Consider the following 20614-nt stretch of genomic DNA (forward strand, 5'->3'; position numbering starts at 1 on the left):
AATGAAAGTAAGGAGCGACATTAAAACTTTAAACGAACAGAAATTACTCCGTATATGAAAGGGGCTTTCCCTCTTCAACGGATTGCTCTTTACGCTAAAGTTTGACTCTTTCTCTTAACTCGACTTCTTAAAAATTTAAAAAAAATTAGCGTAAAGAGCGGGGCGTTGAAGAGGAAAAGCCCCTTTCATATGCGGAGAAATTTCTGTTCGTTTAAAGTTTTAATGTCGCTCCTTACTTTCATTTAAAAAAACTTGTTTTTTATTTAATTTCTGGTTATTTTTTAATTAATGCATGTTTTGATCTTGGCTCTCCGCACATAAATAATTAAAACGAAATTTGCATATTAATTTTTTTGGCTCAATGGCTTTCTCATAGTTTTAATCAGAAGATTTTGAGAAAAAAGGAGCGAGGAAGGAAGCCTAGTTGCCCTCCAATTTTTTGATTACTTAAAAAGGCAACTAGAACTTTTAATTTTTTACGAACATTTTCATTAGTAAAAAATATACGTAATTTACGAATTAAGTTACGTAACGAACTTCTATATTTGTATGTTTTTATTGCGTATATGAGGGGGTTCACCCCTCGTCGATACCTCATTCTTTACACTAAAGCTTAAATTTTGTGCCAATTCCACATTGACCCTTGAATCACAAAGGCCGTAGAATAAATAGTTGAAATTACTAAAAATACTTTAGCGTAAAGAGCGAGGTATTAAAGGAGGTAAAACCCTCATACGTGTAATAATTTCTACTCATTTAAAGTTTTAATGCTGCTCCTCACTTTCAGCAGAAAAAAACTTTTCATATTTATTTTTTCATTGCTTTTTTAAATAATGCTAGAAAATCCTGACCCCCTTCATTGAAAGTCTCTTCTCCCATGAGAAGTTTTTCCATGGAAAGTTCCTCCCGTCTAGCCCCCCATCACCTCAACTCCCCCCCAAACCGAAAAATCCCCCTGAAAATGTCCGTACACTTCCCAGTAACCATTACTATATGTAAACACAGGTCAAAGTTTGTGACTTGCAACCCCTCCCACGGGGACTGCGGGGGAGTAAGTCGTCCCCAAAGACATCGTTTTTAAGTTTTTCGACAATGGTGAATAAAATGGCTATCTCAGAATTTTGATCCGGTGCCTTTGGGGAAAAATGAGCGTGGGAGGGGGCCTAGGTGCCCTCCATTTTTTTGGTCACGTAAAAAGGGCACTAGAACTTTTAATTTCCATTAGAATGAGCTCTCTCGCGACATTCAAGGACCACTGGCTAGATACGATTACCCCTGAAAAAAAACAACAAAAAAACAAACAAAAAGCAAAAAAAACAAATAAACACGCATCAGTGATTTGTCTTCTGGCAAAAAATGCGAAATTCCACATTTTTGTAGATAGAAGCTTGAAACTTCAACAATAACGTTCTCTGATACACTGAATCTGACGGTGTTATGTTCGTTAAGATTGTATGACTTTTAAGGGGTGTTTTCCCCTATTTTCTAAAATGAACCAAATTTTCTCGGGCTCGTAACTTTTGATAGGTAAGACTAATCTTGATGAAAGTTATATATTTAAAGTTGAAACATAATCTCCTTGTTTCTTTCAAAACCCAGGACTACTGGGTCGATACTATTGCCCCTGAAAATAAAAAACAACTAAACAAATAAACACGCATCCGTGATCTGTCTTCTGGTCAAAAATACAAAATACCACATTTTTGTAGATAGGAGCTTGAAACTTCTGCAGTAGGGTAACTTCTGATGAATAGGACTAAACTTGTTGAAACTTTTATATTTAAAATCAGCATTAAAATGCAATTCTTTTGATATAACTATTGGTATCAAAATTCCATTTTTTAGAGTTTCGGTTATCATTGAGCCGGGTCGCTCCTTACTACAGTTCGCTATCACGAACTGTTCGAACAGTAAAAATCTTTAGCGTAAAGAGCGGGACGTTGATGAGGAAGCAGCCCCTTTCATATACGAATTTATGTTCGTTTTAAGTTTTAATGTAGCTCCTTACTTTCAGTTAAAAAAACTTTTTTTTTATTTAATTTCTGAACATTTTGAATCAATGCATGTTTTGATTTTGGCTCTCCGCAGAGAAATAATTAAAACGAAATTTGCATATGTTTTTTTGGCTAAATGGCTTTCTCATAGTTTTGATCGAATGATTTTGACAAAAAAAAAGGAGTGGGGGAGGAAGCCTAGTTGCCCTCTGATTTTTTGGCTACTAAAAAAGGCAACTAGAACTTTTAATTTTTTACGAATGTTTTTATTAGTAAAAGAAATACGTAACTTATAAATTAGCTTATGTAACGAACTTTTGTATTCTCAAGTTTTTATTACATGTATGATTTGGTTCACCCCCTCGTCAGTTTCTCGCTCTTTACACTAAAGCTTAAATTTTGTCCCAATTCATCAAGAATGACCCCTGAATCACAAAAGCCGTAGAATAAATAGTTGAAATTACTAAAAATACTTTAGCGTAAAGAGCGAAGTATTAGGAGGAGGTGAGCCCCTCATATAAGTATTAATTTCTGTTCGTTTTAAGTTTTAATGCTGCTCCTTACTTCCAGTTGAAAAAAACTTTTTCATATTTATTTTTTCATCCCTCGATGGAAAATTCCCCCAATACATCCCCCTCTTCTCCACCCCTCCCCCAACCAAAAAATCCCCCTGAAAACGTCTGTACACTTCCCAATAACCATTACTACACGTAAGCACTGGTTAAAGTTTGTAACGTGTAGCCCCTCCCATGGGGACTGTGGGGGAGTAAGTGGTCCCCAAAGACATAGTTGCAAGGTATTTTGACTACGTTAAATGTCTATCTCAGAATTTTGATCCGGTGACTTTGGGAAAATAATTAGCGTGGGAGGGGGCCTAGATGCCCTCCAATTTTTCTGGTCACTTAAAAAGGGCACTAGAATTTTTCATTTCCGTTAGAATGAGCCCGCTTGAAACATTCTAGGACCACTGGGTCGATACGATCACCCCTGGGAAAAAAAAAACAAACAACAAAAAAAACAACAAAAAAATAAACACGCATCCGTGATCTGCCTTCTAGCAAAAAATACAAAATTCCACATTTTTGTAGATAGGAGCTTGAAACTTCTTCAACAGGGTTTTCGTTACGATTTGATGACTTTTAGGGGGTGTTTCCTCCCATTTTCTAAAATAAGGCAAACTTTTTCAGGCTCGTAAGTTTTGATGGGTAAGACTAAACTTGATGAAACTGATATATTAAAATCAGCATTAAAATGTGATTCTTTTGATGTAGCTATTGGTATCAAAATTCAATTTTTAGAGTTTCGGTTACTATTGAGCCGGGTCGCTCTTTACTACAGTTCGTTACCACAAACTGTTTGACCAAAAATTTAAAGATTTTGTATTTTTCGTTGTGAGGGCGAGAAAATTCCGTTTAGGGTTTTTGGGCATTCATGATTTTCTCACATGCTAGATAATTTTGAGGGAGGGGAAGATAGGGGGTGTATTTTGCACCTTTTCATGAAATATTACAAATCTACTGATTTAATAGCTTGTGATGGATAGATTTAAACTTGGTAAATTTACGTATATTGCATATTTATAGTTTGGGTTATTATTACCATTGATCGCTCATAACAGCTGTTTGATTACATACAGCACTGTTTTCAAAAATATGGTTTGCGTCGTTCGCCCAGGGGCACGAGAAGAGTTTGTAGGTGTTGCACCGCAGTTTGGTGGGGATATGCACTGAAGCTTTTTGGTAAAGTTTGTAGAGACATAAAAGTTAAGAAAAGGAAGAGGCTTTTGGACGCCGAACCGCATCTCTGATTAGAATAAACAACCAGAGAACCTCATTAGGATGACCAAATTCCCCTTTCAACGTAAATAGTTTCGTCCCTCTCATTGATCCGAATAAGTGTTATTTATAATATCATTTTATTATATTGTGAATAGTTTTAATTCTCCTTAATAACTATTTTGTTTGCTTACCTAGAAAATGAAAATAAATATATATTGACTGTTCTTGAAATACAGCCTTTTTCACGAGGGGTAGTCAGTGTTAAGAAAACTCATAAAAAGGGGTACACATAAGTCTAAAGCTTTGGAAACACTGGCCTACTGTAAGTTTTGAACGTAAATTGTATTGATTACAGTCATTCTTAGGAAAGGATCTGCCACTATGCGGCATTATGGCCTCAGAAACTGGGATGATGCTACAGATGCTACATACAAAGATGCTACATACAAAACCACATACGCCACATGCTACATACTACATACATATCTTACATACAAAGGCATATCCACTTGAGTGGGGGGTAACCTGCTTTGAACCCTTGCCTCTCCCCGAAATTTTTCCGGATTTTAAAACAGTAACAAAAGGCATATAAACAAATTTTTTATACGTTTTGTAAAGATTTTTCTTTCCGTATCCCCCTTCCTTCTTTGAAGAAAATACCCTCTCCTGAACAAAGGTCCTGAATACGCCCTTGGATACATATAAAATCAAGAAAGGAAACAATAAATGAAAAGAGAAAATATCAAATAGGTGAATAAACGAAGACTTTGTCAGCCAATAGCGAAAAATGAAAATCAAGTAGATATTTCGACAACTTGGACCTCTGCCAAGTCATCCTCAGTGCTCAAAAAAGAAAAAAAAAGCGAAAAAAACATGCAAAAACAAACAACAACAAAATCTAACCCTCTGAAGTGAACTATGCAAGAGAAGAAAAGACACTGAATTAAAAACAAAACCAACCTGAGATCAATGAAAGAAAAGTTACCAATTAGATTGAATAAGTATCCTTTGCCTTGTAACTGATTTTGCCAGTCTACAATTTTGGTTTTCATTAGATATGCGAACAGGCTGTCTTAAATTAGACTTGGAGAAAATATTGATAGACTTTTAATATTAAGTTGTTATAAATTGGCTTAAGGAAATATCTCCCGTGATTCTATTTATAGCCAAATTTCTGTTTATATATATATTTTTTTTATCTCAATTGCTTCTTTAAAAGATTGTGATAAGCCATTTACGGTAGATATTAAAGTTGCCTCTTCGAAAAGAACTAAATGGTCAGGATTTCCGTATATATGCTGGGCCAGAGCTGAATCAAAGTTGTTGGCCAAAAATACAAAAAACAACATTTTTGTAGATAGGAGCTTGAAACTTTTACAGTAGGGTAACTTTTGATGAGTAGGACTAAACTTGCTGAAACTAATATATTTAAAATCAGCATTAAAATGCGATTCTTTTGATGTAACTATTGATGTCAAGATTCCGTTATTTAAGGTTTCGGTTGCTATTGAGCCGGGTCGCTCCTTACTACAGTTCGTTACCACGAACTGTTTGATTATGCATGCTCTCTTATGACTTCAATGACTTCAAATTGACTTTAAATTTGTTGCTTCAAACTTAATAACATATTTGAAGTCATCATAAGAGGAAGTTTTCTCAATGCATACACTCTAAATAAAATTCCTTTTTTTTCTTGAATTTCTCTTTTAAGTCTCACCTCCTCTCCTATCAGTTCTGTTACATTTCAAGTTTTTCAAAGAGATGTGTAAAATCTAATTTTAATTCCCACCTACTTATATTTCTACTTTAAATATTATCGTTTTTAACATTTACGAAATTATTTTTAAAACAACATGCAAAAAGTGATTTCGGACTAGTGTTTGTACTTCTAGAAATTTAAATTTACTTAGAGAAATATGCCGCCACAAGTATGTTGTTCTGTCCCATCAAGTCCTCGCCTACGGTGACTAATTAATTTTTTTTTAGATTTTTCGTCGCTGTTGCAAAGGAGCGCAATTATCAGTAGTTTGAAAATTTTGAAAATTTCCGATAGAATGCTTGGTTTTCGAAAATTAACAAAGCATGTAAAATGAAATATGTGCGAATTTCGACAGTTCTAAAGACTGTTATTACTCTCAGAGTAAAAAGGTCGTACAAAAAGCTCAAACATTTATGATCCGAAAATGATCATAAAATTTATGATCATAAAATGATCCGAAATCATTTTAATGACAAGAATGAGCTTGGTTGACAAGGGATGCTACCAATTTACTTATTTACTCTATTTACTCTCAATTTACTCAATTACTGTATTTACTCTATTTACTCTATTTACTCAATTTACTCTATTTACTCAATTTACTCTATTTTCACCAGTAGTAACCAATTCAAAACTTTCAGCACAAATGTAATGCAGTATTTACAGTCAATAAAATACACCTATGGCCATATCTCTCCTCCTGAATTCCCCTAGCAGGGGAATCCCTAAATCAATGCTTCAGATCTACTCTTGCGGCATATAACTTCGTCCAAAGGAAAAAAAGACGGATAAAAATGCGTATTTGAAAAAAAGTTATATTATTTATTTAAATTAAGTTCTTAATTGATTAAAAATTTTATATCTTTGTTTAATATTCATTTACGACTAACTAATATTAAATGTTTTAGAATTTAGAATTAATTAAATAATTTATCAAATTAACTCATTAAAATATAAATTGTATAGTTAAGACATTAACGGTTTATACTTTTTGAATCACTGAAGAAGTACATATTGATCAAATGAAAAAAAAGGCGACATATTTAAAATTTTCATTTAATTAATAATTTAATTTTCAATTGACTCATAACTTAGTGTTATGTTTAATTATATTATTAGTATTATTTTATGTAGATTAGTTCTGTTTTATTTTCAACTAATTTTAATCAAGAGCATTTGCTTTTGTGCATTATTTGTTTAGCATTTGTTTAGCTAAATTACTTAGAAGGTTAAAGCAATTAGTTTATTAAAAAATAAATTGATAATTAAACTGTTAATACTTCATATATTTGGAGCTACTGAAGGGATTCAAGGGACAATAAGGTGATATCTCCAGTTTGGATGTAAGTAGAAACGTTTTACCATATTATTTATTTAATGTTGAATTAATTTAACATCTAGTGATTTTTATTAAATTTTAAATTTATTTTAATTACCGTTTAAAATTTAAGCAGGTAACTTAATTAATCAAATAATTTAAATAAATTACGTAGTTAAAGCATTAATGTTTTTCACCTTTAGAACTACTGGGGGAGTACATCTTGATGTAAAGGGAAAGAAAGCGACATCTCCAGTTCTGATGTGGATAAAAACATTTGACCGTTTGCTTGATGAAATGAAAAGCTCTGCAATAGACTTGGGGAAAGTAAAGGGAATCGGTGGATGCGCACAGGTGAGTAAAAAATGCCTCTTTATGCTTGGTATTAAATAAAAAAAACTAGTTTTTTCAACTGAAAGTAAGGAGCGACATTAAAACTTAAAACGAACAGAAATTACTCTGTATGTGAAATGGGTTTTCCCCTCCGCAATCCCTCGCTCTATACGCTAAAGTTTTTAATTGTTTTAAAAATTAAAATTGCGGCAAAGAGTCAAACTTTAGCGTAAAGAGCGAGGGATTGCGGAGGGGACAACCCATTTTATATACGGAGTAATTTCTGTTCGTTTTAAGTTTTAATGTCGCTCCTTACTTTCAGTTACAAAAACTAGTTTTTTTATGTAATTTCTGAAAGTTTTTGAATTAATGCATGTTTGATTTTGGCTCTCCGCACATAAATTATTAAAATGAAGTTTGCATACTAATTCTCTTTTTGGCTAAATGGCTTTCTCTTAATTTTAATCAGACGATTTTGAGAAATAAGGAGTGGGGAAGGAGGTGTAGTTGCCCTCCAATTTTTTGGTTACTTAAAAAGGCAACTAGAACTTTTAATTTTTAACGAATGTTTTTATTAGTAAAAAATATACGTAACTTAAGAATTAACTTACGTAAAAAACTTCTATATTCTTATATTTTTATTATGTATATGAGGGGGTTTGTCCCCTTGTTAATACCTTGCTTTTTATACTAAATCTTAAGTTTTGTCCCAATTCTTTAAGAATGACCCCTGAATCAGAAAGGCCGTAGAATAAGTAGTTGAAATTACTAAAAATACTTTAGCATAAAGAGCGATGTATTTATCTCCTCCTAAATACCTCGCTCTTTATGCTAAAGTATTTTTAGAACCCCTCATATGCTTAATAATCTCTGTTCGTTTTAAGTTTTAATACTACTCCTTATTTTCAATTGAAAAAACTTTTTCATGTTTATTTTTTCATTGTTTTTTTTTATATTAATGCTAGAAAATTCTCCGCCCTTTTCCTTGAGTTTCACTTCCCCCATGACATATTCCTCCAAGGAAAGATACTCCCATATAGCCCCCTCCCCTCAACACAACCCCAAAGCCAAAAGAATCCCCCTGAAAACGTCTGTACACTTCCCGATAACCATTACTGTATGTAAACACTGGTCAAAGTTTGTAACTTGCAGCCCCTCCCCCAGGGACTGTGGGGGAGTAAGTCACCCCCAAAGACATAGTTATTATGGTTTTCGACTATGCGGAACAAAATGACTATCTCAAAATTTTTATCTGTTGACTTTGGGAAAAAATGAGCGTGGGAGGGGGCCTAGGTGCCCTCCAATATTTTTGGTCACTTAAAAAGGGCACTAGAACTTTTCATTTCCATTAGAATGAGCCCTCTTGCGACATTCTAGGACCACTTGGTCGATACGATGACCTCTGGGAAAAAGAAGAAAAAAAAAAAGAAAAAGAAAAACAATAAACACGCACCCGTGATCTGTCTTCTGGCAAAAAATACGAAATTCCACATTTTTGTAGATAGGAGCTTCAAATTTTTGCTATAGGGGTTCTCTTATATTCTGAATGCGATGGTGTGATTTTTGTTAAGATTCTATGACTTTTAGGGGGTGTTTCTCCCTATTTTCCAAAATAAGGTAAATTTTCTCAGGCTGGTAACTTTTGATGACAGAGATTAAATTTGATGAAACTTATATATTTAAAATCAGTATGAAAATCCGATTCTTTTGATGTATCTTTTAGCATCAAAATTCCGATTTTTAGGGTTTCGTTTACTATTGAGCCGGTTCGCTCCTTACTACAGTTTGTTACCACGAACTGTTTGATTACACACAGGTGAGCAAGAGCGACCACAGGAAACGGTAAAGGGGGCTTCATTCCCACCCCTTGGAAAAATTTTTATTTCAAAATTTTGATCGGACAATTTTGGGTAAAAAGTGGCGGGAGAGATGGCCTAGTTGCCCTCCAATTATTTGTTAACTTAAAAAGGGCACTAGAGATTTTAATTTCCATTCGAATGAGCCTCCTGCTGACATTTTAGGGCCAGTGTGTTGATACAATCACCACTGGAAAAAAAATAAAACAAAAACGCACTTGTGATCTTTCTTCAGGCAAAAAAAAAAAATTCAAAATTCCACATTTTTGAAGATAGGAGCTTGAAACCTACACGGTAGGATTCTCTGATACGCTGAATCTGATAGTGTGATATTCCTTAAGATCACTTGGTTGGTGGTGTTTCCCCCTCTTTTTGAAAATCAGAAAAATGATGGGTAAGAAATTGATGGGTAAGAAATTATTCAGCATTAAATTCCAATTCTTTATTATATAAATAGAAAAACAAGTTTATTTTTTAACTGAAAGTAAGGAGTGACATTAAAACTTAAAACGAACAGAAATTACTTCGTATATGAAAGGGGCTGCTCCCTCCTCAACGCCCCGCTCTTTACGCTAAAGTTTATCATTTTCTCTCAACTCAACTTTTTAAAACAGTAAAATTCTTAGCGTCAAGAGCAGGACATTGAGGAGGGAGCAGCCCCTTTCATATACGAAGCAATTTCTCTTCGTTTTAAGTTTTAATGTCGCTCCTTACTTTCAGTTAAAAAAGAAATTTTATTTAATTTCTGAACGTTTTTAAATTGATGCATGTTTTGATTTTGGCTCTCCGCAGATGAATAATTAAAATGAAATTTGCATATTTATTTTTTTGGCTAAATGACTTTCTCATAGTTTTGGTCGAATGATTTTGAGAAAACAAGAAGCGGGGGAGGAGGCCTAGGTGCCCTTCAATTTTTTTGGTCACTCAAAAGGGCATTATAACTTTTCATTTCCGTTAGAATGAGCCCTCTCGCAAATTCTAGGACCACTGGGTCGATACGATCACCCCTGGAAAAAAAACAAACAAACAAATAAACACGCATCCGTGACCTGCCTTCTGGCCAAAAATACAAAATTCCATATTTTTGTAGATAGGAGCTTGAAACCTCTACAGTAGGGTTCTCTGATACGCTGAATCTGATGGTGGGATTTCTGTTAAGATTTTATGACTTATAGGGGATGGTTCCCGCTATTTTCTAAAATAAGGCAAATTTTATCAGGCTAACTTTTGATGGGTAAGACTAAACTTGATGAAACCTATATATTTAAAATCAGCATTAAAACGAAATCCTTTGATGTAGCTATACTTACTGCGGTTCGTTATCACGAACTGTTTGATGTATTGGTATCAAAAAACTTTTTTTTTTTTTTTTTTTTTTTTTTTTTTTTTTTTTTTTTTTTACAAAAACTGTTCTTTAGGGTTTCGGTTGCCATTGAGCCAGGGCACTCCTTACTTACAGTTCGTTACCACGAACTTTTTCAACCGCAATTTTATCAGATTTTTCTTTTGGTTGTTATCAAACAGTTCGTGGTAACGAACTGTAGTAAGGAGTGAGCCGGCTCAATAGTAACCGAAACTCTAAATTTGGAATTTTTATACCAATAGTTACGAGCCTAATTAGTTTTGTCTTACCCATCAAAAGTTGCGAGCCTAGGAAAATTTGCCTTATTTTATAAAATAGGGGGAAAGACCCCCTGAAAGTCATAGAACACCTCGCTCTTTACACTAATTTTTTTTTTATTGTTTTAAAAGTAAAGTTGTGACAAAGAGTCAAACTTTTGCGCAAAGAGTTGGGCGTTGAGGAGGGAACAACCCCTTTTTTATACGGAATAATTTCTGTTCGTTTTAAGTATTGATGTTGGTCCTTACTTACAGTTAAAAAAACTTGTATTTTTCATTTAATCACGTATATGAGGGAGTTACTCCTTCCTCAGTACCCCGCTCTTTACGCTAAAAGTTTGTGAATTTGTAAAAAACATATGATTCTAATTAAATGGTCCTTGTGTGTCAAGAGTCATTACGCTGATCTATTCAGCGATCTTCTTGATCTTCTCTATTACGCTGAATCTGATGGGGTGATTTTCATTAATATGCTATGAATTTTAGTGGATGTTTCCCCCCTTTTTTCAAAAAATAAGACAAATTTTCTTAGGCTCGTAACTGTTGACGGGTAGGATTAATCTTGATGTAACTCATATATTTAAAATCAGCATAAAAATCCAATTCTTTTGGTTTTATCTATTTGAATCAAAATTCCGTTTTTAGAGTTTCGGTTACAATTGAGCCGGGTCGCTCCTTATTTACCGTTTGTATTCACGACCTGTTTGATCAAACAGTTCGTGGTAATGAACTGCAACTAAGGAGCGACCCGGGTCAATAGTGACCGAAACTCAAAAAACTAGAATTTTAATGTTAATAGATCTATGAAAAGAATTGGATTATTATGCTGATTCTAAATAAATAAGATTTACCTATCAAAAGCTACGAGCCTATGAAGATTTATCTGATTTTCGAAAAAAGCGGAAAGACCCCTTAGAAGTCATATTATTCTAATGAAAATCACTCCATCAGATTCAGCGTATCAAAGAACCCCACTGTAGAGGTTTCAACCTCATATCTGTGAAAATGTGGAATTGTGTAATTTTTCCCATAAGAAAGATCACAGATGCGTGTTTATTTGTTTTGTTTTTATTCCCAGAGGTGATCGTATCGACCCAGTGGGCCAACAGTGTCAAGAGATGGCTCATTCTAACGGAAATGAAAAGTTCTAGTGCCATTTTTAAGTGAGCAGAAAAATTGAAGGGCGTCCAAAATTTGTCCGATCAAAACTTAGAGACAGCTTTTTTATTCAGCATAGTTGAAAGGCGCAATAACTATGATAAAATGACCCACTACAGCCCCTGGGGAAAGGTTTTTAATTCACAAAATTTACCCATTGTTTACATATAGTATTTGTTTTGGGAAGTATTTATACATTTTTCGGGTGAGGAAGGAGGACGAATTTTCTGCTGGGAGGATTTTGCACAGAAAAATTTTCCATGGAGAGGGAACTTTCAAGGGGATGAACTTTACAGGGAAAATTTTTCACTGGGTGAATTTGCTGGAATTCCTATGCAAAATTTTCTTATATGTCTTGCTTTCTCTTTACCGATACAGTTTTACGCGTGGAGATGTTTTGGGTAATTGTCTGGGTAAATTTTTGCCAGGATTGAATTGTCCAGAGTATATTACTGTGGTGGAGGAAGAATTTTCCCTAGAGGTGGAGCCAGATATCTTGGCGTTATTTAAAAAATATCCGAAATTAAATTAAAAAATTTTTTTTCAACCGAAAGTAAGGAGCAACGCTAGAACTTAAAAACGAACATAAGTTATTACGTTTATGAGGTGGGTTGCCCCTCCTTAACATCTTGCTCTCTGCAACAAAGTTTAAATTTTGTCCAAGTTCTTTAAAAAGGACTCCTGAAACAAAAGGGTCATTTAACTAGAACAGTAAGTAACTTTTTTCAAAGTGCTGTAAAACTATAGCGTGAAGAGCGACGTTTTGGGAAACGAAGCGTTATTTAAATTGAAATTATAGACAAACATTTTTCTAAAGGCAATGGAAAGAGTATGTGAATTCAAGTAATAGTATATAAAAATGACAAAAGTAAGTAATTATAGAAAAATACACAAAACAATAGTCAACTTACAAAAACTAAGATATAAAATCTTAGCATTCAGTTCTCTTGAGCAATGCCGAAGCGTTGGACGGATAATTTTTTTAACAATATCGACAGTTTTTAACTTGGTTATCAAACACAAAAATATTTGATGCCTTTAGACTACTCAGTGTTCATAAAAAGTAACGCATTACCAAAGTAGTTGGTAGAAGGTAAAACAGTAAAACTAAGATTAAGAAAATCAAATAAACTTTTTAATTTATCTTCGAATACCAAAAACTAATATATTTGACACCTTTATTCTTCGTAACAGTAGAAAATTAAATCTTTTCAAAGTAACAACTAGATAAATACAATCACGTCTGGAAAAAAAATAAATAAATCTTAATAAAATACAAAAAACGTATCCGTTCAGGTGGAAAATACAGAAATTCCCAGCATTCCGTTCAGGGGAATTATTTCTGATCATAGTGACTTCATATATCAGCTCATGGGTACTCTTGCAATGCAACCAAAAGTTAACAGCCTATTCGTACTGAAATTGCCGCTTATTAAGTTATTTTCTATAATTATACGAATTTCCTTCTTTACTAATAACTGCACTAATTACTAATAAACAAATCAAACAGTTCGTGGTAACGAACTGTAGTAAGGAGCGAACCGGCTCAATAGTAACCAAAACTCTAAAAAACGGAATTTTGATACCAATAGTTACATCAAAAGAATCGCATTTTAATGCTGATTTTAAATATATAAGTTTCATCAAGTTTAATCTTACCTATCATAAGTTTGCCCTATTTTAGAAAATAGGGGGAAAACCCCCTAAAAGTCATAGAATCTTAACGAAAATCACACCATCAGATTTAGCGTATCAGAAAACCCTACTGTACAAGTTCCAAGCTCCTATCTACAAAAATGTGGAATTTTGTATTTTTTGCCAGAAGACAAATCACGGATGCGTGTTTATTTGTTTTTTGTTTTTTTTTTCCCAGGAGTGATCGTATCGACCCAGTGGTCCTAGAATTTTGCGAGAGGGTTCATTGGAACGGAAATGAAAAGCTCTAGTGCCCTTTTTAAGTGACCAAAAAATTGGAGGGCACCTAGGCCCCCTCCCACGCTCATTTTTTTCCCAAAGTCGTCGGATGAAAACTCTTGTTCCGCATAGTCGAATACCATAATAACTATATCTTTGGGGATGACTTACTCCCCACAGTCCCTGGAGGAGGGGCTGCAAGTTGCAAATTTTGGCCAGTGTTCGCATATAGTAATGGTTATTGGGAAGTGTAGAGACGTTTTCAGGGGAATTTTTTGGTTGGGGGGAGGGTTGAGAAGAGGGACTTATGTGGGGAAAATTTTCCACGAAGGAATTTGCCATGGGGGAAGAATATTTCCATAAAGGGGGTGCAACATTTTCTAACATTATTTTAAGAAACCGAGAAAATAAATATGTAATAAATACTTTTTTTCAACTGGAAAGAAGGAGTAGCATTAAAACTTAAAACGAACAGAAAATATTACGCACATAAGGGGTTCACCTCCTCCTAATACCTCACTCTTTACGCTAAAGGATTTTTTGTAATTTCAACTATTTATTCTACGGCCTTTGTGATTCAGGGGAAAAAATTTAAGCTTTAATGTAAAGAGTTATTGACGAAGTATTGACGAGTGGGCGAACCCTCTCATATATGTAACAAAAACATATGAATATAGAAGTTTATTACGTAAGCTAATTCGTAAATTACGTATATCTTTTACTAATGAAAACGTTCGTAAAAACAAAAAGTTCTGGTTGCCTTTTTAAGAACCCAAAAAATTGGAGGGCAACTGGGCCTCCTCCTCCTCCTTTTTCTCAAAATAATTCGATCAAAACTATGGGAAAGCCATTTACGCTAAAGTTTTTACTGTTTTAAAAAATAGAGTTGAGAGAAAGAGTCAAACTTTAGTGCAAAGAGCAAGGCGTTGAATAGGGAGCAGCCCCTTTCATATACGGGGTAATTTTTGTTTGTTTTAAGTTTTGATGTCGCTCCTTACCTTCAGTTAAAAAAACTTGTTTTTTTTTTATTTAATAAATATTTAGGATCACATAAAAAGCTGACTCTTTGATTTTATGTTATCAAACAGTTCGTGGTAACGAACTGTAGTAAGGAGCGACCCGGCTGAATAGTAACCAAAACTCTAAAAAATTAAATTTTGATATCATAGTTACCTCAAAAGAATCACATTTTAATGCTGATTTTAAATATATAAGTTTCATCAAGTTTAGTCTTACCCATCAAAAGTTACGAGCCTGAGAAAATTTGCCTTATTTAGGAAAATAGGGGGAAACATCCCCTAAAAGTCGTAGGATCCTAGCGAAAATGACACCATCAGATTCAGCGTATCAGAGAACCCTACTGTAGAAGTTTCAAGCTCCTATCTACAAAAATGTGGAATTTTGTATTTTTTGCCAGAAGACAAATCACGGGTGCGTGTTTATTTATTTGTTTTATTTTTTTTTTATTTTTTTTTATTTTCCCCAGGGGTCATCGTATCGACCAAGTGGTCCTAGAATGTCGCAAGAGGGCTCATTCTAACGGAAATGAAAAGTTCTAGTGCCTTTTTTAAGTGACCACAAAAATTGGAGGGCATCTAGGCCCCCTCCCACGTTCATTTTTTTCCCAAAGTCAACGGATCAAAATTTTGAGATAGCCATTTTGTTCATCATAGTCGAAAACCATAATAACTATGTCTCTGGAGATGACTTGCTCCCCCAAAATCCCTGGGGGAGGGGCTGCAAGTTACAAACTTTGACCAGTGTTTACATATAGTAATGGTTATTGGGAAGTGTACAGACGTTTTCAGGGGGATTTTATTTTGTTTGGGGGTGGGGCTGAGGAGAGGGGGCTATGTTGGAGGATCTTTCCTTGGAGGAATCTGTCATGGGGGAAGAAAAATTCAATGAAAAGGGCGCAGGATTCTCTAGCATTACTATAAGAAAACAATGAAAAATAAACATGAAAACGTTTTTTCAAATGAAAGGAAGAAGTAGCATTGAAACTTAAAACGAACAGAGATTATTACGCATATGAGGGTTCTAAAAATACTTTAGCATAAAGAGCGAGGTATTTAGGAGGAGATAAATACCTTGCTCTTATGCTAAAGTATTTTTAGTAATTTCAACTATTTATTCTACGGCCTTTCTGATTCAGGGGTCATTCTTAAAGAATTGGGACAAAACTTACGATTTAGTGTAAAGAAAGAGGTATTAACGAGGGTACAAACCCCCTAATGTACATAACAAAAATTAAAGAATATAAAAGTTTGTTACGTAAGTTAATTCTAAAGTTACGTATATTTTTTGCTTATAAAAAAATTCGTTAAAATTAAAATTAATAGTTGCCTTTTTATGTAACCGAAAAATTGCATGGCAACTAGGCCTCCTTCCCCATCCCATATTTCTCAAAATCGTATGATCAAAACTAAGAGAAAGCCATTTAAATTAATATGCAAATTTCATTTGAATAGTTTACGTGTGGAGAGTCAAAATCAAACATGCATTAATTCAAAAACGTTCAGAAATTACATAAAAAAAACTAGTTTTCTTAACTGAAAGTAAGGAGCGACATAAAAACTTAAAACGAACAGAAATTACTCCGTATATGAAATGGATTGTCCCCTCCGCAATCCCTCGCTCTTTACGCTAAAGTTTGACTCTTTGCCACAATTCTGCTTTTAAAACAATTAAAAGCTTTAGCGTAAAGAGCGAGGGATTGCGGAGGGGACAATCCATTTCATATACGGAGTAATTTCTGTTCGTTTTAAGTTTTAATGTCGCTCCTTACTTTCAGTTAAAAAAAACTAGTTTTTTTTATGTAATCAATATCTAGGCCCTTATACTTTCGTTATTGACAATGATCATTGTTTACGTACCATTTATTACTATAAAGACTCTAACCAAATCATACAAAAAAAAAGAGTTTCTGGAAAACTAGAAAGGGCTCACTCAGTCAAAAAATAGAACTTATATTTCCTTATTAAGGGTCAAAATCTATCGACAGGCAGCCAGCATTTGGGCAACACACATTTCTTCCATGGTTTATCCCTATTCCGCTCTCTTTCCTTTGGTTTCCTTATAATTACTACATAGTCCCAAATTTACAGTGGGGCATGGCCTCCATCTCTCCTGCCGACGCCCATGCCCCTCATGGCTTGTAAAATATAGACAAATTGCTCCCCTAACTAATGCTCAAGTCATTTTGAATCGAAATAAGTGCAATATGTCTATTCAGCTGATATCAGGGAGAGAGTATCCATGGCACTGCTTTAGGCATTAGACCCAAGGGGACTCGCACAGGGCTTACGCCCCAAGTTTTCGCAATAATATTGAAAGTAACCTAGCCAGAGTTCTGAAATAAACAAAGCAATACATGCTGACTGTTGAACTAAATGAAATAACTAAATGAAATGAAATGTTGTTAGAACTAAATTGAATTGTTTGAACTAAATGAAATGTTGAACTAAATAAATATTTCTTATATGACCGATTCACATAATACAGGTAAAATTTTGTGGGTGGAGTAAATTTAGAAAAGAAACCTGTGAAGAGAAGACAATTATTTGAAACCAAAAAATCATAGTAAAAAAAAAACAAACTATTAATGGATTATCAAAGTGGTACTGAATCAGTAGCCTCCAAACTCTGATTTTGCTTATGCGTCCTCTTGTCCAGAATTTTGACCTACGCCAAAACAGAAAACATTCAAAAATTGAAGAGGAGCATGATGACATAGACCCTGCCTCAGGGTCTTATTCAGGATTTTTTTGGAGGGGAGGAAGGAGGTTTTACAAAGCAGTTTTTTTCGGGGTACAAAAACTTAAAATTCACATCAATTTTTTTTTAATTCATTTTGTTACGTTTTTACGAGTCGGACAAACATTTTAGGGGGTGAGTTAAACCCGTAACCCCTCTGGATACAGCCCTGCCCTCCCTATTGATAAAACTGGGACCAAATTACTCCACGTTTTCGATTTAAAGAGGTACTCCAATACCCATTTATTCAACCTAAGTAACCCCTCAAAAATGCTAGCTTCTAAGCAAGTTAAAAATTTGGCTTGACATTTCAATAAAAAAAAAAAGTATTCGTTTCATTTTTCCCACGCCCAATGATGTATGCCTTTGACTAGACAGCTGTTTATTTATATATCCAACTTATTTTGTCATTAGTAATAAAAAAACCAAATAAACAGTTTTTTTTTCTAGCAACACGGAAGTGTTTACTGGAAACACGGCGCGGAGCAAAGGCTTCTAAATTTAGACGCTCATCAGACGCTCGCTGAGCAAATGATTGACGCGTTTTCTATCGGAAACTCACCTGTCTGGATGGATGCGTCTACGTCACTGGAGTGTAGGGAGATAGAAGAATTCGTTGGTAGTCCGCAGGTAATTGCGTATTCTGGGCGTTGCCTATATTCCTGGGTGGAATAAGGAGAACCTCATCAATCTAGATATATTGCAAAATGTTGCAATAATGAAACATCCTCTTAAGCATTTTCTTAGGCCGTGTTTAGACATACATGAAAATTTGAAATTTTGACTATTCTCTTGAAAATGAAATTGTTCGCATCATCTAAAAAAAAACAAAAAAACCTCGGTTTGGATACAATGTTGGCACTGGTGATGGATGTCACATCAAAAATATCCGTGTATATTTTTTCAGCTACATCTTTTAAATATGGCGACTATACAAGGACTTATTTATAGGGGGATTTCAGGTACATCAGCTTTGGCAAATAAACAGCAGAAACACGTGAATTAAATTATAAACACTGGAAATTATGGAGGAATATGTATGAAAAGGTTCTTGATGTGATTTGGTGTTCCTGGCTAGACCCTTCCTCCTGCGCATGTTTTTATGGGCTATACGATAGCTAATTTTACATTTAAAAACTTTAGCTCCCACCAAGAAAACCTCTTATTCGTGGTGCAGGGCTTTGGAAATGCTTCCTAGAATCTATAGATTTGTGCATTTCCATAATTTTGAAAAGCCAACTATTCATAAATCAATACTTTTGCTGGTGCTTCGTCAAATATTAGTAATAATATTAGTAATAGCGCGGTAACAAAAGGCAAGTGAAGAGCGACCCGTGGAATAGTGATTTTAGTTTTATTTCAGTTTAGTTTTAGAAAGAAGTGGAAATGTCCCAAAATGGAAACTTGCAATTCTGACTAAAATCCCCAATCGACTTCAATATATTAAAAAACTCTAAACGGAGGTCAAAATAACGTAATGGCGAAAATGTAAAGTCTGTTTTATTTTTTCCTGACGGTACTTAAATATGCCTGGTTTCTCCTTAGGGTGATCGTGACAAACCAGTGGGTTTGAAAGATCAACGTGGGGATTATTCGTAAGGAAATGATATTTTGTTTGGTCAATCACGGGTTAGCCCCTAAATTGGATGGATGTTTTCCAGAGAGATTGCCTACTGATTATTTTGGGTACCTGACTGACTGACCGTACCTCCAACAGTAGGCCGTACGAAAAATGTGGGTAAATCCCTCTTTTTAGGGCTATAATGAAATGAAGGTTAAAATAGTTAGGACAAGTTATGTGGATGAAGAATGACATGGTGCGAAGATCGTCCTTGTTGAGCATCGATCTAGGGCCAAACGAAAGGCAGGTCGCTCCCAAATGGGGTGGGGATGATGTCGTAAGGAAAGATCTGAGGTATATGGGGAACTTCTTCGGAGGATGCCAAGAGGTAGGCTTTGTATGGATTGGGATAGAGGAGGAGCATGTGTAGCTGTGTTGGCCTCAGGGGGCTTGGTGCTGTAGTTAGTTGTTAGTAGTAGTAATAGTAATCATGGTTAAATACAGAGCATCAAAGGTCAATTTTCAGACACAAAAGAAAATTTGATTCGAACAGGGCTAGAAGTCTTTTGATAAAAAAAAGTTTAAAACTATCAAGCACTTTTTATTGAATTCACCAGTTCTGACAAGAAAATGCCAGGTAGTTGCGCATTTGCCCTAGACGCAATGAACGTACAAAACAAATTTTTTTTTCCCAATGAATGTAAAGAGCAACATTAGAACTAAAAATGAAGAGAAACAATCCTACGCATGAGAGTGGCTACCCTACAGTCAAACTACACGCTTAATTCTTTAAGCTTACGTTAAACAAGTAATCAATTGAAGTTAATTTCATAAAATATAGCCAGTTGGTAATAGCAGGTAGTTTTATTTACCACTTGCCTTTCAAAATGCTTTAGCTATAAAGCTTCATTGTTTGAATATCACGGATGAGTGTTTATTTGTTTTTTTTTCAAGGGTGACCGTATTGAACCAGTGATTGTATAATATCGGGAGAGGGCTCATTTGATTAAAAATCAAAAGTTCTAGTGCCCTTTTTAAGTGACCAAAACGATAGTAGGGCTGCTAGCACCCCTCCTATGCTTATTTTTCTCAAAAGTCATTCAATCAAAATTTTGAGATGGCTAGTTTTTCAGCACAGTCAAAACACCTAATAGCTATGTCTTTAAGGATGACTTAACCCCCTACAGTCCTGGGGGGGGCTGCAATTTGCGAATTTTGCCCATTGTTTACATATACTATGTGTTGGCCTCAGGCGGCTTGGTGCTGCAGTGAGTTATTAGTAGTGGTAGTTGTAGTATGGATTATTATGAAGCATACAAAAGTTCTAAGGAGGGATTTTTCAGGTGGAAGTGCTAAGATTTGTCCTTGGAGTAATTTCTTATGGGGGAACGGAATGTTCTATGGAGGGGGAGCCGGATTTCCCAGCATTATTTAAAAAAGATCAGAAATTAAATAAAAAAAACAAGTTAACATTAAAAATAAAAACGAACAGAAATCAGTACGTATATGAGGGGGATCATCCCCTCGTCAATACCTCATTCTGTGCGCTATTTGTTTAGTACTTGTA

General features: G+C 34.7%; 1 protein-coding gene across 1 annotated transcript in view; it reads left to right on the forward strand.

Moving 5' to 3' along the window:
* LOC136041737 (xylulose kinase-like) overlaps positions 1-20614 on the forward strand; it is a 114634-nt gene that overhangs the window by 26110 nt on the left and 67910 nt on the right. Inside the window, exons 5-6 of the mRNA XM_065726491.1 lie at positions 7053-7203; positions 17937-18116. Of these exons, the coding sequence (XP_065582563.1) occupies positions 7053-7203; positions 17937-18116 (331 nt within the window). The remainder of the gene's footprint in view (positions 1-7052; positions 7204-17936; positions 18117-20614) is intronic.

The sequence above is a fragment of the Artemia franciscana genome, unplaced genomic scaffold (genome assembly GCF_032884065.1).
Source record: "Artemia franciscana unplaced genomic scaffold, ASM3288406v1 PGA_scaffold_36, whole genome shotgun sequence".
NCBI classification, from domain to species: Eukaryota; Metazoa; Arthropoda; class Branchiopoda; order Anostraca; family Artemiidae; genus Artemia; species Artemia franciscana.